The sequence below is a fragment of the Sciurus vulgaris genome, assembly GCF_902686455.1.
Source record: "Sciurus vulgaris genome assembly, chromosome: 2".
Taxonomy (NCBI): Eukaryota; Metazoa; Chordata; class Mammalia; order Rodentia; family Sciuridae; genus Sciurus; species Sciurus vulgaris.
In genome coordinates this window covers 145,324,121-145,338,874 of record NC_136462.1, presented here as the reverse complement: position 1 = coordinate 145,338,874, position 14,754 = coordinate 145,324,121, and the positions used below count along the sequence as shown (strand labels likewise).

The 14,754-nt window shown below is 35.3% G+C and overlaps 1 protein-coding gene across 2 annotated transcripts in view; it reads right to left on the bottom strand.

The window, feature by feature from the left end:
- Window positions 1-14,754, bottom strand: part of AGBL1 (AGBL carboxypeptidase 1) — a gene marked incomplete at its 5' end in the record, with an annotated part of 817,668 nt that overhangs the window by 238,798 nt on the left and 564,116 nt on the right. For both annotated transcript variants that reach the window (XM_079127372.1, XM_079127371.1), the window contains one exon: window positions 3,888-4,048. In XM_079127372.1, coding sequence (XP_078983498.1) covers window positions 3,888-4,048 — 161 coding nt within the window. The remainder of the gene's footprint in view (window positions 1-3,887; window positions 4,049-14,754) is intronic.

Below are 14,754 nucleotides of genomic sequence, written 5' to 3'. Positions count from 1 at the left end.
GAGAGTTCAGTGAAGTTAAAAATATAAAATAATCCAGAATATTTTCTATATATCTAAGCAGCAACTTAGAAAACTAGAAACTTAGAAAAAGAAACTTTTCCAAGGAATAAGAAAGTTAAAAATATTAAAGTTAAAACTTATGATGATTTATTAAGGAATTCCATGAAAAGGTTACAAAGAGAATCCCTACAATATTTTATTAGTGAACATTGAAAGTCTGAAAAGTGGAGAAAAATACCATATTTGAGAAGCAGAGTAGGTAAACAGTCAATAGTCCAAAAAAATCTATCATTCTAATGCAATTCAAGTTAAAATCCCAGTGCTTCAGGTTTTGGCAGTTAGCAACTCGTTATAGAATTTCTGAGTAAAAATAAAGAAGGGAACATAGCAAAGCACATTCTGAAACAAATACAAATGAGGTGGTGCTTGATATCATATGTAAAAATTACAAAATGAAAATATTAAAAGCCAAATGCTCCTGTCAGACAGACAAGTGGAACAGAATATAAAATAGGAAAATATACCCGGATACATACACATGTATATTTTATATCATAAATTGATATTGCTAATCACTAATAACATGTATTTATTTATAATTAATATGAAGTTATTCAATTATAAAAACTGTAAAAGATATTACACTATGTAAATATATTTATAAATCTTGATAGGATACATACTGTAAATATATTTATAAATCTTGATAGGTTCATATGGATCATTAAAAATAGGGGTAGGTGTGTGTGTGTGTTTTCTAAATTATATTTTCTCATTTAGAAGAATAAAACTACTTTTAAAATAAACATCAAGCATCTTTTTAATTACTAAAAGTATGATTAATTTTTCTACGGTCTATATAGAATTTTGTTTTTTAGCTGTGGTTCCATCAAAGTAAAAAGAAAACCAAGCAACCTTATTCTATGTGGACGCTAAGAGAGCCAGCTAAAGTATCAGATCTGTCATTCCGGAGACTATGTGAGATATCTAGCTATTGCTGAGGCCCTGTGCTGAAACTCTGAGCTTTCTCTCGTTATTAATGGAGGGACAAATGGAGATAGGGTTGCTCAGCTGAGAAGAGCAAGAGGCAATGGAGGGATACAAATCGAGATGAACAGTGGCTGACTCTGCAAAACTGTTAAATGACTTTGCAAAAGACCTGTCACAATGGATAAACGGCACCTCCAAAGAAGCAGCTTAGCATTCCCACAGTGCATACGCAGTTATTTCCAGGGATAAGATTGAGAGGAAGGAGGAAGAACAAGGAAAGGAAAGAAGATGCCTAAAAAAAAATCTACAAGTATTTCTTAAATGAGCAACTGGGAAGAAGCAGCCAGGGAAAGAAAACCCAAAGCAAAGAGTACAAGTACTTCATGTCACTGGGCAAATGTCCACCATTTCTGCTTTTCTTCTGCTAATGAAAAATGGTAAGTTGCTCTGTGGATGTTGACTACACTCTAATTGTTTTTATGTTAAATGAGGCATGAAACCTATTGTCAAAAAACATGATGTCCTCTGTGCACAGCCCCGTTTTTGTCTTCCCAGCAGGTCACGCTCGGGGTTAACACTGTCTGTGAGCTCAGGAGACTCAAATACCACATCCTCGCATTTCTTCAAGGCAGACCTTTGGAGAAGATCTATTCCCCTAGTAATTCCTTCTGTAGAACAAAAAAGACCCTTTTTGAAGGATAGTAGAAAACTTATACCCAAGGAAGAGGTAGATGACTAGGAGGTAGTGGAAACCACTTTAAGACATATAAAGCGATTTGTTGACAAACATTAGTCACATTTTTTGTACTATAGTAAGAACCCTGCTGCTAAGGAGGGTTCCTGGGATTTGATCTGTTGATTTTTCTATTTCTGGATTTAACCCTATTCACTAATCAAATAGTATTCCAACAGCCTGCTGCTTGTTTCAAACCAATTGATTTAATTTTATTCCTTTCCCCTCTGTCATCCCTTAATGAGTATAAATTTAATGACTGGAATATTTTGGGGTCAAGAAATATTCAGCATGATTTTCCTCTTAATCATATGGTCTTCAGGCTCTCTGAGAAAGAACCAAACTTGGCTTTGGCCAACTGCTTAAGAATGAATAGGAAAATACATTACGATGCAAATCTGGATGAAATATTTTTCTTTTTGCCCTCTACCAAGCTCCATGCCCTCCAAATTTTATTTATTACATTTTTTCCTGCCCTTAATTTGCTGAATCAGTTGAAGAAGAGTCAGAAGTCAGGAGAGACCTCTAACCTCAGTGTCTTTGGACAAGTTACCTGAAAAACTAATAGTAAGTCATGTGAGATGTTGGGGTGGAGAGACAGGTGAGCCTACCTCTTATGATAACCCACATGGTTACCATTGTATTTTGAAGCCTAACACCAAATTCTTTTGACTTGAATTAGAAAAGGCATTTCTTTGATAGATTTCTTCTTGTTCCAGTTTACAGGCAACTAATCCTTATTGCATTGGATCAAAAAGACAGGCACAATCAATTCAGGGAAAGCAAGCAATGCCAGTTCTGCTCAATCTTCCCTCAATGAGCAGCAGAGGAGAGTGGGGAAAAAGTAAGAAAATTCAGATGTGCCTGCACCCAAGATAGCCCAGCCAAGGAAAAGATGAAAGACAAGTCAAAAAATATATCCTGGCAGGTGAAAACACTTGCTGTCAGAGGGAGAGTCTAAAAACACCATGAGGAAGCCAAACACACAGAACCTTAAAATGCTGAGGGGTGCTGAAGAGAGCAGGGGCGGATGGAAGTGGTTATGATGTCAAAACAAAAGCCATCAGTGATATCATCTCTTGGGAGGAAGGAGGTCTGGATTTATTTAAATCTCCATAGTCTATGATCTATAGCCCAGTGTGACGAGCAAGTTAATTACTGCATTTAGGTAATTAAGTCTCAGGGAAGCCAGGGACCTCCAAAGCAGAATTAATGTAGACTGCTAGATCTTTCTAGGCTTGACTGGTCATTTGGTGAGAAGTCACACTGGAAGAGCAGTCTAACATTGGCAGGAGGAAAAATAATGAAAATGAGCTGTGAACAAAATGGCCCCAGTCTTAATGGTTTTTCTCTGCCTTTGGACATCACATGCATGGTGAGCTGCCTTCTCCATTACCAAGAGACACAATTACCCTCCCATCCTGTCACTCAAAGAGCAGGTAATGACTCAGTCTTCTCTGACTCCTCTCTCCTCTCTGGTGGGCTATTATTTCTTTCCTTCTCATCCTGGAATTTGTTTTGATCAGATCTAAAATATTTGTCTATGGAAAAGAGCATCAAAAGATCTCATTCTGGTAATAATTCTTCTTCACTTGGCTTATTAATGACCTTCATAGTTCTCAAAGATCAGGCCTTTTCCTGATACACGAGCCAGATTCTCTGAACCAGTGCTTAATCATCTTCAGGTGGTTCCCTGGGACATTGCATAACCATTGGAGAATGGGAATATTAGATGTGTCTTGTCCTCAAGTGCCTAGATACTGGCAGTGAGAGTACCAGTTTTTAAAACTGAGTAATGGCTCAAAAATGCTATATACATAGGAACACAGAGCTGGCAAATAGAAGTGTCTGTAGATTTGTACTGTGTCACCTTGCATCTTCTTTATCATAACCAATATGCATTAATGTATATTTATAAACACATGAAGGTTTATATTTGTGTGTATGTATACAAGTGAGCAACATCCTCTTCCTGGCCTTTAGGAGGAAACAAGGATATCCTGGGTCTGACTTTCTATACAACTTAACAGAACCTACCTTCATTCAGCAGCTCTTCCATTTTTCTGTCAAAGACACCCTGGATGAATTTGACCTGCATTACCAAGATATTCTGTAAAGGAATATAAAAGTCTAAAAGTTGTTTTTGCCATTGTGAGCGTCTTACCGCTGGAGGTGGTAGTCCAGAGCATCTTCTGCATTCAGCAGAGTTGCAGCTTGATTCAGGAGCTGATGGCTACAGCTTATGGATTTGAGTTCCAAGATAAGGAGGCCCAAGCAGAACATGGCTCCCATCTCCTCCAGTTCACTGGTGCCAAACTGGAGACCCTGCCAGTTAAACAAAGGAGTCAACTGTCACTATATAATGGGAACTGAGTGGTGACATTTGAGAATGGGAGGGAGGACTCCTAGACACATGCCTATCACAGAAATTGAGTTAATGGTATGTGTCAGTCACTGTCCAATGTGTTTTATTGAGCACTCCGTGGATTCTCAGCCTGTTATGTGGACATCCAGGGTTCCCCAGAAACAATATTGCTTTAGTTAGCTGTTTTGCTTCTGTGAATAAAAGAACCACCAGCACAATTGTAGAGGAGGAAAAGTTTATTTTGCAGCTCATGGTTTCAGAGGTCTCAATCCATAGATCACTGACTTCATTCCTCAGGGATCAAGAGTATGGCAGAGGGAAGCAGCTCACATGATGATTAGTAAGCAGAGAGAGAAACTCCACTCACCAAACACAAATATGTACCCCAATGCCACATCCCCAATGCCCAGTCTCCTCCAGCCACACCCCACCTACCTTTGATTACCATTCAATTAATCCCTTCAGGTGATTAATTCAATGATTGGTTTAAGGCTCTCATAACCCAATCATTTCTTCTCTGAACCTTCTTGCATTGTCTCACTCATGAACTTTTGGGGAACACCTCACATCCAAACCTTAACAAATACCAAGTTGGTAGGTGACCATGGAGGGCAGAGGAACAGTTGCAGTATCAGTAATAAGCTATTCCCCCACCATTGCAATCAAAGCAGCAATGTTTCTATCTGAAGGGTTTCACTGCTGAAACAAAGATACAATCTTACTAAGAGGTACTCTATATTTCCCCTAAATTGGTCAACCAGTAGAGAAGAGTGAGAGGAATCCTTCATACATAAATACTAAAAGTGAAAAAAATACATATTTAAAACTGACTTTTCAACTGTACTGAGATAACTCATGAAAGCAAAGCCAAGACATGCACACTCTAGGGCTTGATCCATGAAGTAACAAATAATAGGCAATAACAACAACTAACAAAATTGTATTGATCACCTAATATATGCCAGGTACTTTAATGAACTATTTTATATACATTGAATCAGTTATAGCTTACCAAAGTCTTATGAAGTAGAATTTATCATTTTTACTATTTCATAGAGAAGCAGATGCAGACACATAAAACCATATCACTTATCCATGATGGAGCATCTAGTAAGTAATAGTGGTTAGTATGTGAACTCTGACATGACAACTCAACAGAAATGCTGTACACAGAGCAGGAGGTGAAGTAGAAGTGTACAGCTTTCAAAATTAGATCAGAATTAGGTTCAAATCATGGTGTCACTATTTTCCAGTTGTGTGATCTTGAGCTTACTGAACTCTTTTAGCCTTGATTTCTTCATCTGTATAATGGAATTACAGTGTTCCCCTCCAGTCATTGAAGTATCTGCTGATAAGGAATGTTTCAAAACACCCATAATATTGATCAGTGTTAGCTTAATTGCTCTTTCCTTTTTCCTCATGAAGGTGTTTAATGTGACAGAAGTCAGATGCCCTGAGGTCTTCATGTTTACAAATTACATTTTATCTAAGTAAAAAATAAATAGTGAATTATTACTTAATATATTATTACATGCTATATAATAAGCTATATTTTAATAATATAGTTAGTAGTTTATTATACATTTTAAAAATAGCTAAGAGAAAATGACTTTTATTCTTTCTAGCACAAATAAATGACAGATGTATCATATGATGGATAAAATTACTCTGCCATGACCCAGTATATACATGTTTTAAAATACCACACTATATCCCACAAATGTGTAGTTATTTTGTATCAATCATGTAGCTCACTGGTAGAACTCTTGGCTAGCATCTGTGAGGCACTGGGTTCAATCCTCAGCACCACATAAGAAAAAATAAATCAGATAAAGATAAAAAGTACAATAACATTTAAAAAAGTTTTAAAAAGGTAATGTTTAAAAAATAAATAAATAAAATAAAAATAGGTTTTCACACTCCGATGATATTGGTATAGAAGACAGAGATGGGTAGTAAGAATTTTAACAGTTTGATCATGATCATACTAAGAAATATCACAATGCCAAATCAGAAAATCACAAGATTCACCAAAGAATTCTAGGTAAAAGCATAAAGGGAAGTGAACTTTATTTCAGGTATTGGAAAATTTGATTTGCTGCATGCTTTGACAGGTGTTTCCTGAAGAAAGGATACTTACTTCAGAGTTAACAGTAGTCTGTTCCTCTGTAAACAGCAGCAGTACAAGGGGAAAGACAGATGTTGAACAAATTGATTTTTTTTTTTTTCTGTAAGCCATAGAAAAATCACTTTTTAAAGAGAGAAAACCTCCAGAATCTCTAAGGCTCTAAAGTCTTAGAGGTTCTTGGCCCACCCTGTTTAGGATCCTCTCCCTGGTTCCAGCAAGTCTGGCTGGTTGGCAGGAAGAAAGCTAGGGTCACTCTCTCCTGTTCACTGGCCACCAGCTTGCTGATTTAAAAGGTGGTAAACAAGGAGAATGAGAGAAAGACACCAGCCCCTCAGGTGCATATCACACCCCATACGCACGTGTGCAACCCCAGAGTCTAGCAGAGCAGATAGTAGCTACTCTGTAGAGGTCAAAAGGACAAGTTCTAGGTAGAATAAATCCCATAACATGCACCATACTGACAGGTTAAGGGCAATTGCTTCATGCCAGAGCATATTCAGTGCAATAATAGCTACATTGATACCATTTTTATAATGTAAACATATTTTCATATCCCAGAGGTTGCCGTACTTATTTCAGGCAATACTTGGTATAAAATGACTAGTCCAGAAAGCCTCAATCAAAGGAACTTGAATCACTTTATTGACTGTTAGGACATGCCCAAGTCCCTGATTTTACTTTGCCCCCTACTATTAATTTCTCCTTAACACTCAATTATCCCTTCTCTAATACAGTATAAAAAAATATTTATTTATTTTTTTGTGTGTTTTTTTATTTATTTTTTATTGTAAACAAATGGGATACATGTTGTTTCTCTGTTTGTACATGGCATAAAGGCATACCATTTGTGTAATCATAAATTTACATAGGGTAATGTTGTTTGATTCATTCCGTTATTTTTTCCTTTCCCCCTACCCCTCCCACCCCTCTTTTCCCTCCATACAGTCCTTCCTTCCTCCATTCTTGGCCCCCTCCCTAACCCTAAATCTAACCCTAATACTAACCCCTCCCACCCCCCACTATGTGTCATCATCTACTTATTAGTGATATTATTTGTCCTTTGGTTTTTTGAGATTGGCTTATCTCACTTAGCAGGCTATTCTCCAATTTCATCCATTTGCCTGCAAATGCCATAATTTTATCATTCTTTATGGCTGAGTAATATTCCATTATATATATATACCACAGTTTCTTCATCCATTCATCAACTGAAGGATATCTAGGTTGGTTCCACAGTCTGGCTATTGTGAATTGAGCAGCTATGAACATTGATGTGGCTGTATCTCTGTAGTATGGTGATTTTAAGTCCTTTGGGTATAGGCCAAGGAGTGGGATAGCTGGGTCAAATGGTGGGTCCATTCCAAGATTTCTAAGGAATCTCCACACTGCTTTCCAGAGTGGCTGCGCTAATTTGCAACCCCACCAGCAATGTATGAGTGTACCTTTCTCCCCACATCCTCACCAACACCTGTTGTTGTTTGTATTCTTGATAATCACCATTCTAATTGGGATGAGATGGAATCTTAGGGTGGTTTTGATTTGCATTTCTCTTATTACTAGAGATGTTGAACATTTTTCCATATGTTTGTTGATTGCTTGTAGATCTTCTTCTGTGAAGTGTCTATTCATTTCCTTAGCCCATTTGTCGACTGGATTATTTGCATTCTTGGTGTAGAGTTTTTTGAGTTCTTTAGATTCTGGAGATTAGTGCTCTATCTGACGTATGAGTGGCAAAGATTTTCTCCCACTCTGTAGGCTCTTTCTTCGCATTGCTTATAGTTTCCTTTGCTGAGAGAAAGCTTTTTAGTTTGAATCTATCCCAGTTATTGATTCTTGTTTTTATTTCTTGTGCTATGGGAGTCCTGTTGAGGAAGTCTGGTCCTAAGCCGACATGTTGAAGATCTGCACCTACTTTTCCTTCTATAATCTGCAGGGTCTCCGGTCTGTTTCCGAGGTCCTTAATCCATTTTGAGTTTAGTTTCGTGCATGGTGAGAGATAAGGGTTTAGTTTCATTCTGTTGCATATGGATTTCCAATTCTCCCATTTGTTGAAGAGGATATCTTTTCTCCATTGCATATTTTTGGCTCCTTTGTCTACTATGAGAAAATTGTATTTATTTGGGTTTGTGTCCGTGTCCTCTCTTCTGTACCACTGATCTACCTTTCTATTATGGTACCAATACCATGCCATTTTTGTTACTATTGCTTTGTAGTAGAGTTGAAGATCTGATATTGCGATACCCCCTGCTTCACTCTTTCTGCTAAGGATTGCTTTAGCTATTCTGGGTTTCTTACTCTTCCAGCTGAATTTCATAATTGCTTGCTCTATTTCTGTAAGGTACATCATTGGGATTTTAATTGGAATTGCATTGAATCTGTATAGCACTTTTGGTAGTATGTTCATTTTGACAATATTAATTCTGCCTATCCAAGAACATGGGAGATCTTTCCATCTTCTAAGGCTTTCTTTAATTTCTTTCTTTAGTATTCTGTAGTTCTCATTGTAGAGGTCTTTCATCTCTTTTGTGAGATTGATACCCAAGTACTTTATTTTTTTTCAAGGCTATTGTGTATGGGGTAGTTTTCCTAATTTCTCTTTCTGAAGATTCATCACTTATGTATAAAAATGCATTAGACTTATGTGCATTGATCTTATATCCCGCTACTTTACTGAATTCACTTATGAGTTCTAAAAGTTTTCTGGTGGAATTTCCTGGTTTCTCTAAGTATATAATCATATCATCAGCAAATAGGGATACTTTGAGTTCTTCTTTTCCTATTCATATCCCTTTAGTTTCTTTGGTCTGTCTAATTACTCTGGCTAGAGTTTCAAGGACGATATTGAATAGAAGTGGTAAAAGAGGGCATCCCTGCCTTGTTCCAGTTTTTAGGGGGAATGCTTTCAGTTTTTCACCATTTAGAATGATATTAGCCATGGGCTTAGCATAGATGGCCTTTACAATGTTAAGGAATGTTCCCACTATCCCTATTTTTTCTAGTGTTGTAGAAGACAGGAAATAGTTAAACTCAGAGCTGAAATCAACGAAATTGAAACAAAAGAAACAATACAAAAAATTGACAAAATAAATAGTTGGTTCTTCGAAAAAATAAACAAAATTGATAAACCTTCAGCCACACTAAAACCCAAATCACTCAAATTCGGAATGAACAAGGAAATATCACAACAGACACAATTGAAATACAAAATAAATTAGAAGCTATTTTGAAAATCTATATTCCAACAAAATAGAAAATTTCGAAGACATCAACAGGTTTCTAGAGACATATGAATTGCCTAAACTGAACGAGGAGGACATACACAATTTAAATAGACCAATTTCAAGTAAAGAAATAGAAGAAATCATCAAAAGCGTACCAACAAAGAAAAGTCTGGGACCAGATGGGTTCTCAGCCAAGTTCTACAAAACCATTAAAGAAGAGCTCATTCCAATACTTCTCAAAGTATTTCATGAAATAGAAGAGGAGGGAACCCTCCCAAACTCATTCTATGAAGCCAATATCACCCTGATACCTAAACCAGACAGAGACACATCGAGGAAAGAAAATTTCAGACCAATATCCTTAAGGAACATCAGCGCAAAAATTCTCAACAAAATTTTAGCAAATCGCATACAAAAATATATTAAAAAGATAGTGCACCATGTTCAAGTGGGTTTCATCCCAGGGATGCAAGGTTGGTTCAACATCAGGAAATCAAAAAATGTAATTCATCATATCAATAGAATTAAAGTCAAGAATCACATGATTATTTCAATAGATGCAGAAAAAGCATTTGATAAAATACAGCACCACTTCAAGCTCAAAACACTAAAAAATATTTGTTTATATGACTTACTTCCTCTCATTCCAAACTGGTTTGGAAGCAAAATCCTTAAAAGCAAAGACTGAGCAGTACTTATTTCTTATTTAACTTTATCTTCCCTGTCATGGAGCACATACCTGTCATATGGCATATTCTCCATATATAATAAATGTATAAGTAATGGACATACCTGAGTGAATATGAGTGAATATGGAAAAGTGTGTATGGATAGTCTCTCAGATGCATGTTGCATTTGTCAAGTGGAACTTGACTTCTCTGGATAGAAAATACCCAGTATCTTTATATTATGTTCTCCCATTGTCAAATACTGTGAGTATTTAAATATACATATATATATATATTTAATTATATATATAATTATATATATATATAAATATATATATATATATAAATTTTGTTCCATAATACTCAGCACTGTATTTCATTATGATCTGGGAAAACAGGTAAGTAACATTTAGAAAGTTTGAACTCTACAATGATCAACCATCATAGGCTCATGGTAGCAAGTTTGTAAAGAAAGATGTCTTTGGATTAGTTTGAAAATAAGCATTAATAAAATAGAGATCCAACTCTACTCTTTCACACGTCATATGTGCAAAAGTGTTACTGTAGTGATAGGGTTTCACTTTGGGCACCTAATGCATTTGGGGTGTGGTAGAAGTTTCATGGCATTATTTTAGCAACTTAAAACCAGTGACAGGCTATCTGCCATTCTCATTTTTTCTTATCATAATTGAAAGATGATTGCTGTAGCTCCAGTCAACACATGACCAATAAAAATAAATAAATAAAAATAAATTTCAAAGGAGAAAGAGAAGTGCGGGGAAATGGAGAAGGCACCAATTTTTGCCTAACATTTGATTGCCCAGAACTGTGTAGTAGAGCCACCTCCAGCTTTATGACAGTCTAGTAACAGAACATTTTAATTTGTTCGGCCTCTTAAAAAGGGGAAGGTAAGAGAAAAGTGGTTAGAGATGAGTGTCAAGTGAGCAGACAGGGTCTGCCATGTCAGTATTCTCATACCAATGTTGCTAGAAAACATGAACTACTCTGTATAGCAGCAGAAAACCATATCTGCTGGAATGACCCTCCATTATCTTTATTATATTTTTTTAAAAAGGTTTTCTTGATAATTCACCCAAAAGAAGAATATCTGTTACATACTGGTAAGACAATCATAGGATCAAAAACAAGATAAGTTTAAAAAGCCAAAGCACTGATAATTGGTGTGCACAAGAGAAAAAGTAATTAATAAATTAAACAAATGTGGGAAACTGTTCAATTACATTACTTAAATAAAAATGTCTTTTATACCCAGAAAATTGGTAAACATATTTTCAAATTTGTAATACTTAGTGCTGACCTTCTTTTATGCCAAGAGCTGGCAAATATCAAAATGCCCAATGGAAGGCTAAATTGATTCATACCTTTTGGGAGAATGTTCAATAACATATGACATGGTAATGTCTCTTCAGGGAACAATTCCTAATCAACTGATTGAAAATAAAAGTGAAGTTATATGCATAAAAATGTAAATTATATATCAGTGTTATACGCAATAATCAAAAATTGAGGGAAATGAAACCCTAAATGTCTAATAAAGGAGGAATGACTAAGGAAATAATAATGGAATAAATTTGATAGAATATAATGAAGTCATTAAAATGATAATTATAACAACCATTAAGCAATGTGGGAAATGCTTATGATTTAATGACAGTTTAAAATAAAGCAAGTTACAAATCATGTAATGATGATATTTATGGTGAAGAGTTAACAGTGAAAGTGGAGGTGGCTGCCCCAGCCCCCAAACACTTTCAAACTTTATTGCTATAGTTTGCATGGAAAATAGAAGTACTTGGAGCAGAAAGGGCTCCACTATCCTCTCAGAGGGACATCCACACAACAAAATCTTTACAAAATTACTGCTACTTGAAAAAATGATTTAAAGCTATAGTAAACTCATAAATGAATGGTAAAGCTCCCTTTCACTATGTGTAAATCTTCTCTGTATCTTTGATATTCTCAACAATTATTTTCATTTCTTTTACTTGGAAATTATTGCCACTATCATTAGTACCTTTCAGCAACTCTAGAAAAATGCCATTCATTCTTCTTTCAAATAGCACATCTCCCCTTATCTCTGACAAGGAAATCAAAGATAAGCTACTGTTAAACTTACCTATTTTCATTTCATCCTCCATCTCTTGACCTTACTTTCATAATTTCTATTTTTATTCACTATAAAAATTCTAAATAATTGTTCATATTAATGTTCCTTTTTAATAATTCTTTCTCCAACTGTATTGAATCTGTTCATTAGTTCATCCATCTCAAAGACTTTCTAAATCACTTTAAAACAATTATTTTATATTATTCCACCTAATTATTTCTTTCTGTGCAGTTTTCTGCACATAATTCATTAAAATAGGCTTCTTTGCCAAAATATTTTACAATTTTTTAAATTCAAAATTCATTGAGAAAAATACATGATCTGAGATATACTTCTTGGCTTATGTGTGTATTTTCATGCATGTGTCTGATACTTGTATGTATGTATACATGTTTCTCTTGAAATATGAGAGTTGGAATGTAAAGTGATGTATATTTGTGGATTATTGTAAAACAAGTAAATATGTGGCTCACATGAAGTTGAATTTGCACATTGTTATTTGTCATATAGTAAGTCAAATTTTTTGGCATTAAAAATTTTAAAAATCCCCTCAGTTCATGTACATACTTGTATGCACAATGATAAAAGGAATAAGCATTTTCTTGTATAACAATTCTAAAATAAAATATTTTAAGTATTAGAAAAATTTCCAACTTCATATTTTTTTTTAATTTTGAAAAAAATCTTTGTTGATTGGTTTTATTGCCCTTCTTCCCATTAGAACTCTGTCTTCCTTCCCTATGTACTTAAGGACACCGTCAGTACGGGATCACTAAAGTTCTAACTTTAGATCTTCTGAGCTACACTTTACTTTTGAATTGTGATTCCAAAACTGCTTGAAGTAGGGCTATCCTTAAGAATTATGAATGAAGACATTGTTATAATCTTCTGATCTACCTAAAACCATCGCTAAAATTGTCAGTTATCCTAGTTTGTCTCTTAGATTACAGTTTCCCCAATTAATTGATTGCTCTTGTCATCTCTGAAGGCCTTGGCTTTGTATAAGTGTTTCTAATCAACCCTCAAATCTTGTATGGTCCTCTGCTTTTCCCATAAAACCCAGGTTATAAGCAGATGAGACTTAGTATCAGTAACCCCAAAACCTACAGCAAAGTCTTTCTATGACACTGGGCCTGGTTGAATACCTTCTGTAGAAATATTTAGATGGAAAATATTATACCTACAGAGAAATATCTCAGTTAAAACAAGGACATTCTGAAGGTCCCAAACCAATGTCTTTCTATGAAATAAATTTACTGCCAGAAATTTATATTCTCAAAAAGACACAAGAGAATGTTGTGCTGATTAAAGTACCATCAAAACATGAAAAGGAAACAGTAAGAGATTAGAAAAGATTGCATATGAGATGGAAAATACAATTTCTAAATTAAAAGCCGAAATGGAGAGCATTAACAGACTGATGCAAAAAACATAATTCATTACATAGACGACCACTTCAAGACATTTTCCTTCTTGAGGGGAAAGAGAGATTGAAATGATGAGCTAAATATAGAAATAAGAATTTTAGGACAGATTAAGAAAAAGCGATATGCCCCCAATATTGAAATTCAGAATGGATAGTTCGGTTATCATAACAGAAGCCAAGGAAAGGAGAAGAAGAGGAAGGATTAGAAAAAGAAAGACACTGCTAACCTGCATTCCAAAAAATAACCGAGTCTACAGGTCCACCAGCTCACCAAATACAGGAGATCCAACTAATGAAAAGATATGGAAAGTGGTCTAAGATTTGCTCGCAGTACTAAATACTAAAAACATTGAAGCAAGATGTACAGATTTTGAGGAAAAAATATTTGTTCCCCCCAAACTTCCCTTTTATGTGAAGGTTTCAGGAAGACAAACTCAGAAGGGGAAGCAATGAATGCAAACCATATGTACATGAGGAAAATCTTTATAATTTTTCCTAAAATATTAGTTTGATGCAGAAAACAAACAAAAACTCTGATCATTATAAGAAATAGAACAGCAACCTAATCTGATAGGTAGGTAGGTAAGTAGATAGATAAAAAAGTATAAGTATACATCCCAATTAAAGAAAACATTGTGTTCAGAGTTAGGATATATTAAAAAAATTATACAATTAGATCTAAAGATTATTTTCTTAAGAATGGAATAGAAATGGTATCATTAGGTTTCCATTGATATCAGTGTTAAAAAAGACAAAGAAGAGAGAAGAAACCTCTAGATGAATGCATGACTTTGATACAAGTTTTCCGTGATATACAAGCCAAGAATGCTCTCTAAACCAGAGGGCAATATGCCTGGTGGGTGTAGACACAGGCCCTGGGACCCAGATTGATGGGGTTCAAGCCTATGGTTTCACTTGTAACTCTATGATCTCAAGGAAGTCATTTGACATTACAGTGTCTCCATTTTCTTATAAATGGAAATAATAGTAATCATATGTAGCTTGTGGAGCTGCTGAAATACTTCAGTGAATGATGAATATAAAAATTGAGATTGGCACTTGACCCATAGCACATTGTAAAAGCATCCATTATTA